This window comes from Sorex araneus, chromosome 9 (assembly GCF_027595985.1).
Source record: "Sorex araneus isolate mSorAra2 chromosome 9, mSorAra2.pri, whole genome shotgun sequence".
In the NCBI taxonomy this organism is placed as follows: Eukaryota; Metazoa; Chordata; class Mammalia; order Eulipotyphla; family Soricidae; genus Sorex; species Sorex araneus.
This window is the reverse complement of record NC_073310.1, coordinates 61,982,688-62,004,850: the sequence shown is the minus strand read 5'-3', so window position 1 is coordinate 62,004,850 and position 22,163 is coordinate 61,982,688. Positions and strand designations below refer to the sequence as shown.

Genomic DNA, 22,163 nt, shown 5'->3' with positions numbered 1-22,163 from the left:
GAGCAATTAGCAAGTAACATTAAATCCTTTATTCGTGGGCATAAAATTAATAGCTAATTTAGCACAAGTTTCCTGTGGGTCTTAAACAGTCTGCCTCCAGGCTCAGCGGTGGGGAGAGATTTATGACTCCCATCTCCCCAAATGACCAGCCACTGGGCTCTGAGGAGGCTCACAGACTCCACCGACAACATCTTTAAACTTCATTTCCAAGGTCTGTGTCTTTTGTATTTCCTCAAATTTTCCAACTTGCCTCCCTCAAAATGTTGGGGCCAGGGAATAATATGTGGGTTTGTGACAGAATTCGCTGATTGCTTTCAGGGCCGAGGAATAGTTGATTAGGGCAAGTTTATAGGATGCTTGCAAAAAGTGGCAAGTGGACCTTTGGTGCAAAGAGTCAGAGGCCCAGGGATTACTTTCATCCTGGTTTATAAACCCTTTCTTGGATGTGGGTTGCCCTTACTGTGAGAAACCATGTACCTGACTCGGGCCTGGGAACGTGACTCGGGCCTGGGAATGAGACTTGGGCCTGGGAACGTGACTTGGGCCTGGGAATGAGACTTGGGCCTGGGAACGTGACTTGGGCCTGGGAATGAGACTTGGGTCTAGGAATGAGACGTGGGTCTGGGAATGAGACTTGGGCCTGGGAACCTGATTGAGGCTTGGTGGTTGGACCTGAGATCGTCTCTTTTGCTTATTCAGGCTCTACCTGCATCCCAGGGAAAAGTCCAAATTCTTTGGAGTCAGAAAGTACAAAGATGTGGGGGGCGGGGTGATGGTACAGTGGGGAGGGTATTTGCCTTGCATGTGGCTGACTCAGGTTTGATTCCCGGCATCCCATATGGTCGCCTGAATACTGCCAGGGGTGATTCCTGAGCACAGAGTCAGGAGTAAGCCCTGGAGAACTGCCAGATGAGGCCCCAAAGCCAATAAATATTTTTTTTTAAAAAAAGAAAGACAAGGCAAAAAGATGCGCCTCCTCCCATTATGGGAACCATAATTTTTGATTGAAAGTTCACTTTCCCTCCTTCTTGGCCTGGAGGAACACAGGGGTCATGAGAAGCAGTGAGGGCAACGACTCAGACAGCACCGCGGGGTTCCCTACCTTCCTCGTCTGTCCCCAAAGTTTGGGTACAAGACCTCAGGGGCAGAGAGAGAGTTCACTGGTGTTTATTTCTTCTCTTTCACCACAGATCTGACACCTGACCTGCAGGGGGCAACTTTTCCGTGTCTGGAGGCCCGATGTCCCTCATGGGGACAACCCCTAAGGTAGGCAAAACCTCCCTTGCACCAGCTTGCCCAGCTTGTCTGCCAACTGGGAAATGTACACAGGTGGAGGACTGGGTGTTAGAATGCTGTACGACTGAAATCCAATCATGAGCAGCTTGTAAAATGAATGAATGAATAAATAAATAAATTGGTCACCGTGGAAGGTATTTACACCACGAACAATGGCGGTGAGTATCAATCAGGGAGCACTCTCCACAGCATGTTCACCAGCCCCACAGGTTCTGGGAAGTCCTCTCTCACTCCCACGCCCCCCAGGCCCTTGCCTCAAACTGTATGCCAGGGGGTCCTGCCACTGTATCTGGGAGGTGCGTAATGAGTAAAGCGAACTCGGCTGCAGCACTTCTAGATTTATCTCTAAACATCACACCAGGCCGATGATGTAAGAGGTACAAATGCACAGGTTTCTCCAGACACATAACTCACATGACAAGTGTGCAGATGGGAGCGGAGACAGGTCTATCCAGGGGTCCAGATGTGGGATCAAATGTAGGCTGGCTGCTTCCAAATCCCTGCCACCAGCCCGCAATGCAGTGCCTGCCTCAACTTCCACAGAGAAAACACTCAGGTGCGTGCCTCCTTCCCCTACCTGCAGGCACCTGGCAAAGTCACTCACTCCTGAAAACGCTTCCAGATCCCCAGGCTCTCTCAAGTCACGCATTTCTAGCTCAGGCTGTCTGCAGACAGAGCGACAACCGTGCCATACTCCAGTGTACATTTTAGAGCCACGCTAGAATGCTGACATGCTCTTGATCATACCCTGGGCTACTCAGTGGGAGACACCCAACTCCAATTCAGTGCTCACAAGAAGGAATGTTTTTCTCTAGTTTCTTGATCAACCAGGAAAACCCTCCATCTGCTCTGGGCTCCCATGTTCAAGAAGAGAAGGAATAAAGGGCAGATTTCAAGGCTTCCTAGCATCAGCCTGCTAAGGAAACGGAGGTCCGCACCACTCGCCTTCCTGCTTGAAGATCACCCAGGTTGAAAGCTGATGTTGTTTTTCTGATTTTTCTTTCAAAGTAACTTGGCAAAGTGTTTTGGGGAAGTGACCTGCCAACATTTAAGCAAAAGAGTCTTATCAGACGGATCTCAGAAGAGACAGCAGAGCATTAAGACCAGAGCAGATCCAGTGGGGGGAGGGACAGGGGGAGGGGGGAAGGTCCTCCCAAGTGGAGACTCGTCCAAGGGGAGCACTAAATACTGAAGCCACACAGCAGAGTAGCCTGCCTTTGCCACAGTTACCGTATGGACTCGAGAATTTCCTCCCCAGTCTGTTGAAATCAATTCAAATTTGGGCTCTCTCTTAATCACACGTAGAATTAACAAGCCTCAGTTCTTTCTTTTTTTTAGGGTGCCCATTAGAGGCAAAATACCTCCTTGCTTTTCTGTTCTGTGCCATCTGAAGCAAGGAAAATGCTAGCAAAAAGAAAAAGAATTGCTTGGTGTAAGAGTGGGCACTGCGGAACTTTCCAAGGCTTTATCTGACAGGGAACATCAATATTCCTTAGTTATTATCTTTTCAATTATTGGTGATTTCAATGCAGCAGGGGGTCATTTTTTAGAATGCTTTATGAGCTATCTTTTTGGCTACTTTTCCTTCCAGAAAATCTGCATTGTGTTTCCACTATCATTTTCTATTTATTTCTCATTCATTCTCAACATATTATTCCTATTTTGAATTATAATACAAAAATACTTACATGACCAGCAATAAACTATTTGAAAGGAGCCAAAATTTCAAAGAAAGGGAATTAATTGTAGGAATCAAATTTTCTGAAGCATAAATACAGGGATCTCAGTTTTGATAATCATGCATGACCTAATTGCTATTATTTAAATCATGAGGAGATGCCTCAGAGTGTGTGTTTGTGTGCTTTTCACAACAAAATTTTCCCCAAGTTGAGAGTCATATTAAGGGATAAGATTTTCCTTGTAATGATACCATGTTCATTTAACAGTATATAATGAGTGCCTACAGGTCCTAGAGAACGTGATAGAAATTTGGAATATAGCAGTGAAAACAGCAGACCGAATCTTTTTCTTTTAGCTATTGCTGATTTGCCATGAATTCTCAAATATTTACTTCTCCCAAATAGTCACATAAACCTATATTTCTCTGTGAGGGAACTGATTTAGTCAGGCTAAATGAAAACTCTAAGAAACTTCTTCCGGGTGACATATTATTGTCGGGATTTCACTTTGAGTCCTTGTTGATGGCAAATAAGCCTATTAGGCTGATCAACAGATGTCTCCGGGGTTATATTCAGCTCGTGTTGTAGCTCACATAGGCACAGTTTTGTGGGCCGACTCTTCAGTGGAACACTCTGCAGCAGCAGTATGAAGTGTCGATCCCACAACCTCCACATCAGAAACAGCCTCCCCATACCCATGATTTGAGCTTAAATAGGATACAAATCCCCACCCCTTGCTGTCTCGCATCTGCTTAAGTAACTACCGTTTGTGGGACTGACCAATTAGGTGGCAGATACCCTATGCAAATAGGGCTTTTATGATGACCAGATAGTATATGTAAATAGGAACCAATCAAAGGTCTTCTTTATATGATCTCTCCCTCCTCATTTCTTCCATATCATTATGGTCCTTACCCTAAACTCCATGGTTATTGTTCAGAAAGACTAAACACCTCATCTTTTTAAAGATGAATCGTGAAGATCCAAATATTGGGGGGGGCTTATCATTGAAGGGAAAAATGACACCCCCTAGAACTTCCCTGCATTCCAGATGCTTTTTGAAAATGATTCATAATAAGTGTCTTGTTGGATGGTAACAATAGGGTAGCACTGTGACTGTAGCACTGTCATCCCGTTGTTCAACGATTTGCTCGAGCAGGCACCAGTAACGTCTCCATTGTGAGACTTGCTGTTACTGTTTTTGGCATATCGAATATGCCACAGGGAGCTTGCCAGGCTCTGCCAAGGATACTCTCGGTAGCTTGCTGGGCTCTCTGAGAGGGAAACAGTGCACGCACGCTAACAGTAGGGTATTTTAATCAAACCCCAACCTCTCCACCCCATACTATGATGCAAAGTGGGAAATAATTCATCCATGATGGTAGTACAATTAAACCACCATAAATCTAACTCACCTTTGGAAACATGTCAAAAATGCTCTGTTTAATTAGGAATTGAAATTTACTTTCCACCTCAAAACTCATGTTAGTCCCAACTGGAGTGTTACTTTGAGAGACAATGAAGTTCTGAACAGCATCACAACAGGAAGCAAGCTTTGCTCTGAAAAAGGAAAATAGTCCAAGTGAGCTAAGGAAAAGTTCATGTAGTGTTTATGTAGTAAAAAATATAGAGTTTTATGAAAATGCAAAAGAAAATGTTGCCATATTGACTTTCAGAAAGAAAACAAATAATTCACCAAAATAACAGTTGTACTATGTTCCATGCTAACTGGTGTGGGATGTGACATGCTTGAGTTAACAGGATAGAATAGCAAAAAATGTTAGCTGACTTAAACTCAGGGTAGGGATCTTCTCATTTAAAAAGTAATTAATTAGTTTAAGTTTGAAATCTAATAAGCCAAGTTCAAAATCTCTGAAATCCTTCTAGCAGTGTTATGTCAAAAAGAGAAAAATATCAGAATAATTACAGCCACTTTTTAATATGACTTTTTAAGTTATCTTGCCTTATTTAGCAACCACATTTTTATTCTTGTCATTATTGTAATTCAAAGTAAACTGCAGGAAAGATCTAAACAGATACTTCTTCAAAGAAGGCATATAGACAGACTACAGACACATAAAAAATGCCCAACATCACTACTACTGTGGAAATGCACATCTATATCATAATGAATTCCTGTTTATCACTGATGAAAATGACCCTAAGAAAAAGAAATGAGAGGTGTCATGTTAGTAAGGGTGTGGAGAAAAAAAATGCACTGTCGGTAGAAATGTACATTGATACAACATTGACAGAAAATAATACAGAGGTTTCTTTTATTTTTAATTTCTAAAAAATTGCATTTATTTACTTTGGTATTTGGGCCACATCTGGCAGTTCTCAGGGGTTACTCCTGGCTCTACACTCAGGAATTACTCCTGGTAGTGCTCGGGGAACCATATGGGATGCTGGGATCAGCATTAAACCTGGGTTGGCCATGAGCAAGAGCCCTACCCACTGTACTATCACTCTAGCCTCCAGTTTTCTTAAGAAGTAAAAATAGAAATCCAGTATTAGCCATAGGTATTTACTAATATTAAAATACTAATTTGAAGGAATATGTGCACCCTTGTGCTTACAGCAGTATTGTTCATAAGAGCACAAAACATAGATCAACCCAAATGCCGTCAACAGATGGCGGCACAAAGAAGCTGTGATCTATATACTCAATGGATGACACCGTGGCAGATGACTCCGTGCCTGCAGGATACAGTGGCTGCAAGCTGAGGCGACTGTGCTAAGTGATGATAACTACCGGACGGGCTGACTCACATGAGGAGTAGGAATAATTAACGCTAACTACCTGGCAGCAACATCAACATCAACGATAAAAATAATTCCCAGACAAGTGAGAACTACATGGTGGCTGGGAGGGAGGGATGAGGGGAGGGGTGAGAGGGTCATTTGGCAGGGGAAGGTAAGAGTGGTGACATACACGCAATGAGCTGCGAGGTAGCCCCTGAAATTTCAGAATACTGTAGACCCATGACAAATCCATGAAATAAATTAAAAAGGTAAAAAGAAGATATAAAATTATACACTTAGTGGGCCAGAGAGATAGTACAGGGGGTAAAGCATGTAGCCATGCCTGGTTTGATCCCTGGCGTCATATATGGCCCCCTGAGAACCGCCAGGAGTGATCCCTAAGGACTGAAGGGCATGGTCCAATCCTATAAATATATATATACACACACATACACATACATATACAGTATACATAGTATACTCTACATACTGTCATATACACACATATATCTATATTCTATACACAGTATACTATATATACTATTATATATATGTATACATACATATATACTATACATAGCATACTATATCAACTGTTATATATACACATGTATACATACATATATACTATACATAGTATACTAAATATACTGTTATATATACACATATACATATATACTATAAATAGTATACCATATTTACTGTTTATATACACAAACAATATTTCTGGATGTGTCAGAGACACTGTCAGCAATATATAGTATGATACATATATACTATATGTACTATCATACCATAGTATATAACATATTATAAATATATATAATAAACATAACAATATATACATATATATTATACATAACAAAATACTTCTAGGTGTGTCAGTGATATTGTTTCCAGATGAGATCACTGTATCACTGTCATCCCGTTGCTCATTGATTTGCTTGAGTGGGTACCAGTAACGTCTCCATTGTGAGACTTGTTACTGTTTTTGGCATATTGAATACGCCATGGGTAGCTTGCCAGGCTCTGCCATGCGGGCGAGATACTCTCGGTAGCTTGCCAGGCTCTCCGAAAGGGGTGGAGGAATCGAACCCGGGTCAGTAAGGCAAACGCCCTACCCACTGCGCTATTGCTCCAGATGAGATGAGCACCAAAATTGGAGCCCAGGGAAGAACACTGTCCTCAGGAATGCAGGTGGGCAGATGGCACACGGCCAGGACTGGAGCACTGGTGGTCGCCCAGGAGCACTGTACTGGAGCAAGGATGCCCAGGAAGATGTCCCCTGCTGCCTGACATTGGGCGGGGTTCTCTGTTCTCACACTCTGGGCTCAGCCCAGGTCTCTAGTCACTGGCCCTGCAATGGCTGGGTCTTAGGAATCGGGCTCGAATGTTCCCACTGGGTCTTGGATTCCCAAGCTTTCAGGTTTGGACCCGGGGCCAAGGGCTTTGCAGATGCTCTTGCTGCACGGCAGAGCACAGAACTTCAACTTCTTTCTCCTGAGCTTTCTCTAGACATCACTGTGCATCCTCTCACTTCCTCTCCAGAAACCCCGATCCACACATCTCAGAATTGAGGCACAGCGCGCTGCTGTCAAGGAGAGCCGAAAACTGGGAGGTGGCATTGGAACTGGGTCACAGACACCGGCTGGAAGAGCTTCGGGTTGCATGCTGGGAACAGTGTCCGAGGCTGTGAAGAGAATGTTAACTTCTGGCTCGAGCTCTGACGGCGATGGGGAGCACTGCAGGGGAACACTTCCGCCCCCTGCACCATCATGTATGTCATAATGAACGGCCTATCGGCAGCTCCTTGATGGCAAAGCCATTATGAGGTTTGGGGTGACACAGGGTGGTGACACATGGTGGCTGTGGCAGGAGGAAAGGCCATCCTTACTAGGAAGCAGCCCTGAGCCTGACTAAACTGAGTGTGAGGGCCAGAGTGAGGGTGCAGGTGGAACTTTGGAACCGGATGCTTCGATTCCTTGCTGAGGAGGCTTCTCAGGGCAACGCTGTGGCAGCTACGTTCCTCCTTGGTCACTGTCACTGTCACTGTCATCCCATTGCTCATCGATTTGCTTGAGCGGGCACCAGTAACGTCTCCATTGTGAGACTTGTTGTTACTGTTTTTGGCATATCGAATACACCACGGGTAGCTTGCCAGGCTCTGCCGTACGAGCGGGATGCTCTCGGTAGCTTGCCGGGCTCTCCGAGAGGGACAGAGGAATTGAACCCGGGTCGGCCGCATGCAAGACAAACATTCTACCCGCTGTGCCATCACTCCATGCCTCCAGCCCCTCCTTGGAACTAACAGCAAAATGCAAGAAGGAAAAAAAAAAATCCACATGGGGATTGAATTATTCATCAGAAGGCGGAATAAGAAGACTGGGTAAGTCTCAGTCTGTACTGAGAAACTCGAGGCTAAGCTTGGCAGAGGGGAAGCACAGGTGTGGCCTGGGGCGTGTGCGTGTGTGTGTGTGTGTGTGTGTGTGTGTGTGTGTGTGTGTGTGTGTGTGTAAGACTGAGCGCTGCATCCAAATGGCCACCAGCGGGAAAGGAACCAGTTGGCAGGGGGTGGGGTACGTTCAGAAGACGGGAACACGGGGACATCTGGGCTTTTACAGAGAAGAAGCATCAGTACTGCCCTGTGCAAGTACAAGTTTTCATCATGGCAAAGAGATATGCCAGAGGCAATTCCAGAACTATCAGGGTCGCTGCCTCTATTTCAAGGTGGGACCTGCTATCAACAGCCCAGATGACCTCTTCCCAAAACCGTGGTGGTGGCGCTGCCAGGCAGAAGCGTAGGCACTGGAGTGATCCCTGCCCAGCTGAGCACCCAGGGTGGGTCCCCACTTCAGGGGGTCTGGAGGGCAGAGGATGTGCCAGAGAATTATCTCAAGCCTGGTGATCCGCAGAAGGTACCTCGTTAAGTTCTAAATTCTCCTGGGACCTGTCACTCTTTCCTTCTTTCTTTAAATGTCACCCCGTTGAAATGGGGACGTCTGCCCTAGATCTGTCCCAGGACGGTATTTGGGAAGCACACAACACATTTGGTCTTACAAATTTGAAGACTGAGGAGGAATCCACTTTAAAAAATAATAACCTCCCAGGACTTGCTTGGGCTGGAAGATATAAGACAAGGGTAGACTATAGGCCAAACATGATGGCCACTTAACACCTCTATCGAAAATCACAACACTCCAAAAGGAAGAGAGAACAAAAGGGAATGCCCTGCCACAGAGACAGGGCGGGGTGGGGGAATGGGATGGGGGTGGTAAGAGGGCTCCTGGGACCATTGGTGGTGGAAAATGGGCACTGGTGGAGGGATGGGTACTCGATAATTGTATGACTGGAATGCAAACATGAAAATTTGTAAGTATGTAATTGTACCTCACGGTGATTCACTAATAAAAAAAATGTTCAGAGAAAAAATCATAAATAGGGGGCTGGAGCAATAGCACAGCGGGTAGGGTGTTTGCCTTGCACGTGGCCGACCCGGGTTCGATTCCCAGCATCCCATAGGGTCCCCTGAGCACCGCCAGGAGTAATTCCTGAGTGCAAAGCCAGGAGTAACCCCTGTGCATTGCCAGGTGTGACCCAAAAAGGAAAAAAAATCATAAATAAAAGAAGGATAAGAAAAAGAAATAAAAAATAAAAAAACCTAAACCCTATTTAGCATTTATATGCCACTAGAAAAGTGAGGATTCTTGATGAAAAAAAAAAAAAAAAAGACCTCCCAGGGCAGGAGAGATAGTTCTGGGGGTAAGGCACTTGCCTCGCATGACACCAGCCCCACCTTGGTCTCCAGAGCTGCACAGGGTGCCCCGAACACGAGGGCTCACTCCTGAGCACAGAACCAGGAGTAGACTCTGAACCTGGAGGTGTAGCACAAAACCAGGAAAAAATAATTAAAGATGTATATTCCTATCGCAAATCTCTTCTTTTCTGATTTAGGTGACACGTTGGACTTCAGGGCCCAGGGATGGGAATCAGATTCTGGTTGTGGTGGGGATGGAAGGGACATGTTCTGCAAGCGACATCGGAATGAATCTGGGAGGCGGGGGGACAGCTGTCCACTGAGTGTGCATGTATGTTGCATGCTGAAACTGTATCCCCCGTGGACGGTCTAAGGAGGAGCCTCTGGGAGATCTCTGAAAGATTAGATGCGGCCAGGAGGGCGGGTCCTCATGAACAGGATTAGGGCCGTTCCTGAGGCAGAGAAAACCAACTTCTCTCTGCTCTCGGCCATGCAGCCTGGAAGGTGCTCGCTTGACCGCCACCCTCGGGGCTCCCTCAGCTCACGTTTTCAGCCTCCCAAACAGTGAGAGGAATCACCTTTCTCTGCAGAGTTGGCCCCGATTCGATGCCCAAAAATTTCCTATGTGAAAAACACAGGCTACACCGATGATGCGAGGCTATTTTTGTGAGCTGGTCCTGATGTAGGCAGGCAGGCAGATAGGGAGTGCATTCTTGAGAAGTGATAGCTCAGAAGTTGCAGAGGCCAACCCTGCAGGAAGCAGGAACTAAGGCCTGATAAGACCCTCAAGGCGCCAGCATTGAACCCAGAGAAGCTCCTGCAGAAAAAGGCCAGGAAAGGAATTTCAAGGACCATCACCACTCCCAGCACCCTAGGCAACCGCCTTAGCAAGGGACTTTAATGTAGGTAGAAGCCCCACTCGGGGGTAGGTTGAACAAACCCTCGAAAGGCCACCTTGGACAAAGGGTGAGCATACGCTGCCCACTCGTGTGGCTGAGCACGTGTGTCGCCCGCATCGCCCCCCCTTGAGATGTGGACCCTCATGCTTCCCTGTCTAACGCTGGGGTGTGTGGGGGGGCTCTCTCCGCCCTTGGAGAAGCCCGGGTTCTCTCTGGAGCACGTTCTTCTCCACTGTCTCCCTTTCTCTTCCCCCTTCCCTTCAAAACCTCCAAATGAAATGTTTTACTTCACTGCTTGTCTACTCCTGAAATTCTTTTCTGCGAGGCGAGATGAGAACCCAGTGAGCCTGGGTGTCGGGTGGCAGAGGCAGATTGGGAGAAGGTGACCGTCTCTCTCTCCTCCCGACTCACGTGAGCCTCCCGTGGGGTCCACCGACACCAGTGCAATTTAAAAGCAGGCCGATTATGCGGTGGCAGCGGTCCCGTGGTGAAGTCCAGTAGATGTCTGTCATTCACACACTAGTCTACGGTACTTTGTTAAAGCCACTGGGGATGGCACAGGAACTAGGAAGCGGAGTGTAGTGGTAAGTAAATGGTTCCTGTTTCACACCACACAGCGGGATGCAGCCCACCAGGTTCATCTGCAGGGAACCTTACTGGCATTGGGAACTGTCCACTTTCCGGAACATCTTCCTGGTTGTGACCTGGCACTGGGTTCCAGGGTCCCCAGGAGGGGCTAACTTTCTTCCCACTTAGACTTGAGAATACTGGAGCTAAAGAGGTGATGTGACATGACCTTGGACCTGTGCCATCTGCCGCTCAGTCCTCTGTCATTTGCTCTAGGTCCTGTGGCAGTCGGGGAGACCATGTTCGGATCTGGAGTCCTTCCTCTGGGGTGTTTCCCAGTAGGGCACTACGGCAACTTGGAGCTCCCCAAATCACACGGGCAGAGTGTGACACCACTCAAGTCAACCAAACGGTTCACAAGAGCGGTCCCGATCCCATGCGCAATGGAGACTTCTGAAGCTCGTGTGATACAGACAGAACGCTCTGTATAACGTATCCCATGGGGTCCATGTTCCCCAGTGGTCAAATTCAACAAGCTCAGAAAGGAGACCCTGGCTAGAGTATAGCATCCCCCCACCCCCGGGTGCTGCCAGCCACTGCCCTGACCCCACCCGAGATGCTCTACCCAGGAGGAACGGGGCCTCTGCAGAGCCAGAGGCCCAGAACCCAAGGAACTGGATCCAAATCCTGCAGTTTTCCATGTGCTCAACTCTCAAGCGGTGCCACGTGTGTCCTGTAGGAACCTGGCTGAGGCCCGCTGCCTGCATCCGTGCAGATGGAATCTGAAAACGGGCAGAACCCTCAAGGTGGTCTTGACGGAGGGTCTCTGGTGAGAGGCACTTCTTCCGCTCAAATGGTGAAGGCTCTTCCCTGCCCCCCTGCAGGCGCGGGACATTCTCCTCACTATTTCTTTATCTATTTATTCATTTTGAGTCTTGGGTCAAGATTATTCTGCAGTTCTAAATGGATGCTTCCTGGCTTTCCACGAAATGTTAATAATAGCTCAAGGCTTATGGAGTGCAAGGTACTGGAGGACCTGCTGAATATTAATGACCTCGCTGCCCTGGCAGAGCTCCTGGGCAGCCTGGCTATTTAGCAAATGCCTGATGACTCTCTGAAGCAAGGGGGTGGCGGGGCTGGTGTTTGCAGAAGTTAGCGCAAGGTTCAGATTACTGATGCCCTCGGTACTGATGTATCAATAAGGAGCAATCCGGGGCTGCAGGGTCCATTTGCTGAGATTCTAATGAGGGGTCGAAGGAAAAAAATCACTCAATAATCTGCTGTCCAAATTCAGAGGCTTGATCTGCCATCCTAATAATTTCTAAAACAAATTGCTTTTCCTTCAAAAACACAACATAACGGTGCCAAGCAAACACGTCCACGGTCCTACAGATGCACCCCCACCCCCTGCTACCTTTCCTCTGTCCCTAATCGGCACCCTATCACCCGCTGATGATCTAATACCATTATCACACTCTTGTGCTTTCCTCCCCCTGTCTAAATATTTGACTGCTATTATCTGCTCTGTGGAAGCCTTGCGAATGCTCTTTCGCGCGGGGGCACTGACACTTATTCTGCAGGGCAGGGCGAGGCAGACTGGGGGTAGTATGCAGGAGAGCGGATCTCATTCGGTCATTCATCGGCTCACATTTATTTAGCTGCTGGGCAGGTGGTGAGCGCTGGGAGGAGGGATGGGGTAAGACAGGGGATGAGGTGGACTATAGAAGATGCACGAGGTAAGGTGAGCCTTTTTGTGATTAGGGAATACGATAAACAGGCTTAGAAGGACACATTCTAAGGGAAACAAAATAGTGACAAACACGTTGCTTTGGTAGACTGATTACTGGGAAAGATAAGCCCCTGAAAAAGAGAAAATGAAAGAGAGGCTCTCTCTGTCTCTCTCTACCTCTCTCTCTACCTGTTTTTCTGTCTCTGCCTCTCTCTCTCTCCATCTTTGTCTCTCTGTCTCTCTGTCTCCCTCTTTGTCTCTCTCTCTCTCTCTCCTTTTATCTGCCTATAGATGGAGTTTCCAAAAGGAACTCAATGGGCAATTTCACGAAGCAGAGAAAAGATCTCTTATCCCAGGAGCAGACGAGCAGCTGACAAAGAGCCCAGACAGCAGTTGTCCCCCCCCCACCCTGTTCCCCAGACCGGCCTTCTCCCTGAGACCCCTCTCACCTAACGGCCTCTGTGCATCCCCCTCCCTATTAAGATGAGGGCAACATGTGGATTCCAAGTCACTCATTTCTCCCCGGCTCTCCCGTGCCCACAAGAGGTATGTGAGTTGAGCCTGTGTTTGTGTTTCTCTTGTTAAATGTCAGCCAAGCACGCAGAAGGTTCGAGGGTGATGTTTCTCTTCCCTGACAAATGGCCAGACCGTGAAAATGGCCAAGAGTCCAGCCCTCGCTTTGAGGTCCACTCTCTGTCCATGCGGCACACAGTGCCATGGGCTTCCACGCGCCCTCCTTGTGTTGGGGGGATGAGGATGAGAGAGATGCTCTTGTTGGAGCCACTGTGTCACCACTCTAGCAGACCACCCCACAGAGCTTCCTAGAATTCTCAGGCTCATCATTGGGAGCATGAAGAGAGAGAAAAAGAGAGATCAAGCTGTGAATTCAAAGATCCTTTTATACCCTGAGGGTGTAGCTGTGCTACGACGTAGCAAACCCCCAGCTCTCCTCCTGCACACAGTCATCACGCCTCAGGACTGCTGAAATGTGTGTGTGTGTGTGTGTGTGTGTGTGTGTGTGTGTGTGTTGGGATAGCTGGGAGTGGGGAACAGTCCCAGTTCCTTCCCTGACCCCACTTCATGTTCTGGTCACATACTTGGACCTGGCTTTAATAATTTAAGTCCCAGTCAATTGCAAATGACATGAATGTGGAAAATATAAATTATAAAAAATACGGACTCAACATTTCTGAATCTACTGTACTTTGCAGACCGCCCCACCCCAAATCCAGGTCATGGCCGTTACTCTTCAATACAAGAGTATAAACAGGTCACTTATGCCAAACCCATGCTGACAGAAATTAGGCTTCTGTTTAGTGAAATATTTTAGGAGGGAGGAAAGGCGAGAAATAAGAAATGCATTATTAAAACAAATGGGATGGGGGGAACAGACAGTGTCTGGCAATGTTCTTAAGATCCCGAATGAACACACTGAACCTGAGGAAAACAGTCTGATTCTGATGCTGCTGATTCAAACCTCTGCAAATCGCACCAACACGTTTGTCTGTGAGGCCTCCGAAGGAGAGTTCCAGCATCCTCTGTTTGTATGAAGGCCTGTGATAAAAGGCCTCATTACTGCGTGATCTTTAACGGACCCAGCGAGGCGCTAATTGTCTGCTTTGGGAAGGGCAATGTGGGTGGCTGCCAAGGGCCCCTTCTGTGGATGGCTGAAGCCTGTTCCACACAGATGGGAGAGCAGGTAGGAGGCCAGCTCTGCTCACGGTCAGTTAATGATCCTGACTCCCAGGCACAAATGGGCCCAGAGTGCTCTTAGGAAGCGAAGTGGCACCTCGAGCCAAGCCCCAGACAGGCTTCCCAGCCAGGGCTCATGGCTCATGCTGGAATTCAGCATCGTCTGCCTTTTTGGTTTCAGCCCCCAAGTCAGCATGTGCCTGGCCTGGCCCTGGGAAGTGGGCACAGGCTTTCTGCTTTGGGCATCCCTTAGCCTCCTGGCTTCTCCTTTCTGCTTTTAGGCATCACCCAATCTCTAAGAATTGTCCAGTTCCACCCTGAGCTTGCCAAGTCCCTACTTTGAGAAGGGGCCACGTGTGGACTCAATGCTTGGCTCTGACTGCCAGTGAATAGCAGGCAGCCACGAGAGAGCCCGGGCAGAGCTCAGAGGATGCTGACCTGCCCGTCCGTGGCGAAAGGGAAGGGTAGGCTAGACTGTGACATCCTCTTGAGTCCCTTTCTCCATCAAATAATGCCTGGGGAAACTATTCCCTACAAAGGAAACACTCTGTCACTTCCTCTCGGTGCCAACTATCTTCCAACATGGAAACATCAAAGTCCCGATAGAGCAAACAGCATGGGTAGCCACGGCGCTTTCCAAAAGCCTGGCATCATCTCTCTGAAGCGTGCCACAAAGGCAAGCCAGGCCTGAGGGACGTGGACCGGCTCCTCAGCAGAGGATGGAGATGAAGTGATCATAGGCTTTTCCTCATCCATGGACTTGCTCTGTTATTCCAGAGGCCACAGGCTTCAACTCTCTTTAGTAAACTATTAATTGCAAGCTGGAAAAAAATAAGGGAATAATACAGATAATAACAGTGATAATGTCTTGAGACTTTAATACAGAAAAGACTGTGAACCATGCATTTAATTTTAATTTTTTTCTTTTTTGGGTCACACCCAGCAATGCTTACTCCTAGCTCTGCACTCCTGGGGTGCTCAGGGGACCATATGGGATGCCAGGGATTGAACCCGAGTTGGCCACGTGGCCAACAAGGCAAATGCCTGCCCTACTGCATTATTGCTCCAGCCTGTCCCATGCATTTTACACACTGAATACTCATCACAACTCACAGGAGGAGATATCATCTTCATTTTATCAGGAAATAAACTGAGTGCTAGAGACATAGTACAGAAGGGTGCTTGCCTTGCAGAGAGTTGACCTGGACTTGATCCCCAGCACCGCATATGGTCCCCTGAACCTCAGTGGGAGAGATGCTTGAGAGTAGAAACAGGAGTGAGCCCTGAGCACTGTTGGGTGTGGCAGTAAATAAACATCGTGAAAGAAACTGTCTGGAAGCAGAGATCTGGCTAAATGCTAATAACGCTGACGCCCGGGAGATGGCTCAGGTCGAGCAAGTGTGAGGTCATGAGTTGGATCCGGCAGGCTGCCCACATGCATCTAGAATGGGCCAGCCCAGGATGACAATAATAGCTGGGAAGGATCACGCCGGACAAGAACTGAGTGTTAAAGCATGTAAAGGGATATTCCTGCCTTCCAGTGCCTGTATCGCAAGCCACAATGCCAAAAAGGGAGGAGAGGGGGGAGAGAGAGAGAGGGAGAGAGAGGGAGAGAGAGAGAGACGGAGAGAGAGGGAGAGAGAGAGAGACAGAGAGAGAGGGAGAGAGAGAGGGAGAGAGAGAGAGGGAGAGAGGGAGGGAGGGAGAGGAAGAGCGAGGGAGAGGAAGAGGGAGAGGGAGAGAGAGAGGGGGAGAGAGAGAGACAGAGAGAGAGATAGAGAGAGAGAGGGAGAGAGAGAGAGGGAGAGAGGGAGGGAGGGAGAGGAAGAGCGAGGGAGAGGAAGAGGGAGAGGGAGAGAGAGAGGGGGAGAGACAGAGAGAGAGATAGAGAGAGAGAGAGAGAGAGAGAGGAAAAGCACCTGCCATAGAGGCAGGCTGGGGGGAGGGGGTGGCGGGGGGTGGGGAAACTGGGGACACCGGTGCTGGGAAATGTACACTGGGGGAGGGATGGGTGTTGGGACACTGTATGCCTGAAAGCCAATCATGAACAGCTTTGTAAGGGTCTGTCTCACAGTGATTCTATTAAAAAACTGGTCCCAGCAACCCTGAGGCCACAGCCACTGCGGCCATATCCGGGCAGAGTGTGCAGTCCCGGTCACGTCCAGTGGTGTGCAAGCGCCAGAGCGGGGGGTGGGGTGCCACCCCTAACAAGCCCCACTATGTGTGATCACTGAGCACCAAAACCAGAATGTGCGTGAGCACTGCAATGAAGGAAGCGCCACAGTGAAAGGTGTGTGCAACCCCGGCATTGGCAGCCAAAGCAAAAAAAGGGCAGGAAAAGGGGAACGAATGGTTTTAAAAAAAAAAAAATTAAAATTTTATTGAATCACCGTGAGATAGTTACAAGCTTTCATGTTTGGGTTACAATCTCACAATGATCAAACACCCATCCCTCCACCAGCGCACATTCCCCACCACCAATATCCCGGGTATACCCCCCCTTTCCCACCCTCCCCCTGCCTCCATGGCAGACAATATTCCCCATACTCTCTAATTTTGGGCATTATGGCTTGCAACACAGACACTGAGAGGTCATCATGTTTGGTCCATTATCTACTTTCGGCATGCATCTCCCATCCCGACTGATTCCTCCAGCCATCAATTTTTTAGTGATCCCTTCTCTATTCGATCTGCCTTTTCCCCTCCACTCATGAAGTCATCTTCCAGCTATGGGGCAATCCCCCTGGCCCTTGTATCTACTGTCCTTGGGTGTCAGCCTCATGTGATGTTATTTTACACTCCACAAATGAGTGCAGTCCCTCTATGTCTGTCCCTCTCTTTCTGACTCATTTCACTTAGCATGATACTCTCCATGTTTATCCATTTATAAGCAAATTTCATGACTTCATCTTTCCTAACAGCTGCATAGTATTCCATTGTGCAGATGGACCAAAGTTTCTTTAACCAGTCATCTGTTCTAGGGCACTTGGGTTGTTTCCATGTTTTGGCTATTGTGAACAGTGCTGCAATGAATATATTGCAGCACTGTTCACAATATAGGTACAGATGTCATTTCTACTGTGATCTTTTGAATCCTTGGGATATATTCCCAGAAGTGGTATTGCGGGGTCATATGGAAGCTCAATTTCTAGTTTTTGAAGGACTGTTCATATTGTTTTCCAGAAAGGCTGGACCAGTCGGCATTCCCACCAACAGTGAAGGAGCGTCCCTTTCCCCCCACATCCACACCAGCACTGGTTGCTTTTGTTCTTTTGAATGTGTGCCAGTCTCTGTGGTGTGAGATGATATCTCATTGTTGTTTTGATTTGCATCTTGAAAAGGGGAACCAATGGTAATGCCCTAAGCAACCAGCTGCCCAAATGTCTTCTAGAAAACACGAAGAGGAATCAGTCACTCTCCTGTGGCCATTCAAATTATAATTCAAAACTAGGGAAAGCAGAGCCTAGAGTGACAGCATAGTGCGTACGGCATTTGCCTTGCACACAGCTGACCCGGGTTCAATTTCGAGCATCCCATATGGTCCCCTGAGCACTGCCAGGCATAATTCCTGACTGTAAAGCCAGGAGTAACCCCTGTGCATTGCTGGGTGTGACCCAAAAAGAGAAAAAATATGAGAGAAAATGGCCAGAACGATAGTACAGTGGGGAGGGCGTTTGCCTTGTACACAGCCGACCCAGATTTGATCCCCGGCACCTCTTATGGTCTCCAGAGCCCAAACAAGTGGTCCCTGAGCACAGAGCCAGGAGGAAGCCCTGAGCAATTCGGGCTGTGCCCCCACCCCAACCTAAAATAAATAAGTAAAATAAAAATACAATGAAATATATTTGTCTACAAAAAAGAGATACAAGTGAAGTGTTTGGCTGCTGATGACTTGTCTACCAAATATGACCGCGTTGCACAATGTGGAGGGGAGAGGCGGTTTCGGACACAGAGCGGCACCTCTCTGTGTACTCAGGTAGATGTGGGTCCCAAAGAGTTGGTTCATTTCACTTTCCTCCCCACCAGGGGTGTTTGTCGGCTAACTGTAACTCCCAGTTATCTAGGATTCTGCAGGAATTCTTTCAAGGGCTCGGGGAAAGAGTGCTCCATAGGATACGCACGGAGATGAAGCAAAAAGACACTCCAGAGGGCTAAGCGCAGGATAACTTTGGGATCACTACTTCACTACTTCAGGGAAGAACTACTCCAACCCCCACTGTCAAGTTGAGGAAGTTCCAGGCAGTAACACCTGAGAGCAAAGACGCGCCGGTGAGAACAGCAACGGAGGATTAGGAGACAAAGGCATTACTGGAAAAAAGCACGAACGAGTTCAGAGAACAGGATCTCTGGAAGAACTCAGCTCCAGGAAGAAACTCAAAGTAATTCGAAGTGGGGGAAAGAGCACCTTGGGAACAGTGGCGAGACAACTTGGCCTCCAGGCCGTGCGGGATACAGCTGGCGGTGAGCAGTGTCAGGAACCGTAGGAAAGAATGACGCAGGATTTCGGAGTGACGGGGTGGGGGGAGCAGCAATGCTTCCCTAGGTGAAGCCTCCCGAGAATGAAGAGTGGAATGGAACCCCAGGTGCCAGAAAGTACTGTCAGCTGGGCTGAAGAGGATACAGAAGAGAATGGCCGGGGCTGATGCTTTGAACCTGCGCAGTGGGTCAAAGTAAGGAACACAGAGCCAAAGGGTACACATACTGAAAGCAAATGGGTATTTTTTTTCCTTTTCTTCCTTTTTAAAAAAATTTTAATGAGCCTGGCAAGCTCCCTGTGGCGTATTCAATATGACAAATACAGTAACAATAACAGGTCTCATTCCCCTCACCCAGATAGAGCCTCCAATCATTGGGAAAGACGAGTAAGGAGAGGCTGCTAACATCTCAGGCCTGGAATGAATGAAGACGTTACTGGTACCCGCTCGAGTAAATCTATGAACAACGGGGCGACAGTGATACAGTGAATTTTAATGAATCACCGTGAGATAGAGTTACAGACTTACAAGCTTTCATGATTACATTTCAGTCAAACAATGTTCGAGTACCCATCCCTCCACCAGTGCCCGTTCTCCATCACCAATGTCCCCAGTGTCCCTCCCGCCTCCCCCACCCCTCCCCACCCCCCTGCCTCTGTGGCAGGCACATTCCCTCTTACTCTCTCTCTCCTTTTGGGTGTTGTGATTTGCAATATAGGTGCTAAGCGGCCATCATGTTTGGTCCATAATCTACTTTCAGCAGGTTTCTGCCATCCCGAGCGATCCCTCCGACCGTCATTTACTTAGTGGTCTCTTCTCCATCTCACCTGTGCAGATGGGCATTGTCGATGGAGCATCTGAGATGCCAGAGGGAAAGCCAGGAGAAAGAGCCGTCCAGGAGACAGCAGATGAGTCCCTCCAGGTAGCCTTGAGCTCAGCAGTCAACTCAGGCTGAGAACCCCCAAGTTGCTGCTGCAGATCCCATGAGCTCACCTTGCTATGCAGAGCGCAGTGGCTGGGCTGGCGCAGGCCCCCGGGACATGCTGTGTGCTGCCTCTCCTCCCAACCCCGGGGCATGAATCATTCACATCTTAACATACGCTCATGCATCCCAGTTGGTGAGGACGAGGACAGAGAAACTGAAGTTTGGACAAAGGAGGAGGGAAAGGAAGTTTGGGAATGCAGAAAACTAACATGATGCAGTATCCGTGGGGCGCCTGAGGAACTGTATTGAGAAGCAAAAGCCCAGATAGAGTCGGAACAATTTACAGAAGATACAAAATAGGGATGGGGAGAAAGTCCTGGCACAAAGTCTATGTGCAATACCTTTGGGAAATTGTGAAATATATATGAGATAAAAAATAAATGAGAGAATGCTTCAAACACTGCAGTTTTTCTGGGATCCAGATAGCTGTACCTCCAACCACTTCAAGTTCTGCTTCATAACCTGGCAGCCTCGGAAAAGTCCCAGAGTGGGGCTGGAGAAACAGTCCAGAGGTCCAGGTGCTGGCCTTACACGCAGTCGACTCTGGCTTGATCCCTGGCACCATGGAGAGTCTCCTGAACACCACTAAGAGTGATCCCTGAGCACAGAGCCAGGAGTAATGCCCGAGCACTGCTGGGTGGGACTCCTCTCAATCCCTCCAGAAAAGGAAAAACAGAAAAAAGAAAAATCCTAGAGGTCCACATAATCCCGTTTTTAGGATGGGATTAACTCAAGTTTCAGTCCAAGAATGAATAAAGACAAAATATAGCAAACAAGTCCAGGGACTAAGGTTTTTTTTTTTTGTGTGTGTGTCTTATTAGTAAATATGTGAACTGATATTTTTGTGTGTATGAAAGATCAGTTTAGAGATTTGAGTAGAACAGAACTAAAACAAGATCACCAAAGTGAAGAGCAGGGAATCGAGTGACATGAAAACTCAGAACTGAAGGAGCAATGTTGAAACCATGAAGAAAGAGCTAGGTACTAGGCACTGGACCAGGGTTGAAGCAAGGTCAGGTACAAGGGCAGATATTGTCAAGTAACATGGAGTGGAAGTTTGAAAGCAAGTTGGGGTGGGAATTTAAAGGCAGGTTGGTATGGGAGGGTCATCTGATACGGGAGCAAAAAGCAAGAGAATTAATACTGAGGATGTCTTGGGAGATAAGTTTTGAAATAAAATTGAGATCCCTGGGTCTCCTGTCTGTTCGATGCATTTTCCTGGCAAAATTTATCCTGGGAAGAATAAGGGAGGAACTAGTCCAAGTGTACATGAGCTAGTTCCAATGATTAAATATGGCAAGAGTAATGACATGGTTTGGTTTTTGCTGCTTCTCCAAATGCACAGGCATGCTAAATGCCAAGACAAATAGAAAACTCTGTGACAGGATATTAACAGTGAAAAATGGTCTCAAGGCAGAAGAAACAGGGAAAAGGCGGCTTTTTTTTTTCCTGTCAACTGACCGAAAACACCTCTCGAAGAGTGCATACATCTTCTTAAATAAATTTTTTAAAGAAGCATGTCTTACTCTGGGCCTTCTCATCTCACTGCGGATGAGTCATAAACAGCAAACACTTAGAGGGGATAAGGGGGCGGGCAAGCAAGGCGGGGAGAAATAAAGACACAGAGATAACATTTGCTTCTTTCCAAGAAATCTGTGCTACAAAATAAAACGCGTGGCCATGATACTGGTAAGCAAACACTGACCAAATGAAGGTAAACATGTACGCTCGTGAGAGGCTAACTCAAGTCCAGACACAGCTACTGTCCGTGGAGAGATCATTCTGCCAAGAGGAGAAACTTTGGTTGGTTAAACTAAGTTTTGTTGCTAAGTTCTATGCTTTATCCAAAAAAGGAAAAAAATTAATTAACCTCTGTATTTGGTTGCAGAATTTCTGTCTTTCACAAAGGTAAACTATTAAATGGTAATATTTTAATCATGTAAATGTCATATACTTAAATAAATAAACATATGTGATATGGCCTATATAGTTAATTTATTCATCATTGTGTTTTTCCCCCAAGATGCTCCAATAAAAATGAATGTAGCACAGGGACTGTTATTTCATAAACAGCAATGAGTCCACTAATACGTATTGGAATCTGTTCTTCTATATCCAGCACCAGAAAGACAAACAAGAGACTTTTCAAGGAATTCTAATCTAATCAAACCTGAGGGGATCATTCCAGATTTAATAAGATTGCTACCTGGCAACAGTTATCTATAACAAAGTAATCAGGCACAAGGACCTGTTTACAAGTAATTTGAAAGGTATCTCCTTTGCATGAGCCTTAAAGTGCACATTTACATAATAGCTTCTTTCTGCCACCAAGTTTTCAGTGA

General features: G+C 47.3%; 1 protein-coding gene across 3 annotated transcripts in view; it reads right to left on the bottom strand.

Moving 5' to 3' along the window:
• Positions 1–22,163, bottom strand: part of ST8SIA6 (ST8 alpha-N-acetyl-neuraminide alpha-2,8-sialyltransferase 6) — a 118,758-nt gene that overhangs the window by 6,787 nt on the left and 89,808 nt on the right. For all 3 annotated transcript variants that reach the window (XM_055147049.1, XM_055147050.1, XM_055147051.1), the window contains one exon: positions 4,391–4,535. In XM_055147049.1, the coding sequence (XP_055003024.1) occupies positions 4,391–4,535 (145 nt within the window). The remainder of the gene's footprint in view (positions 1–4,390; positions 4,536–22,163) is intronic.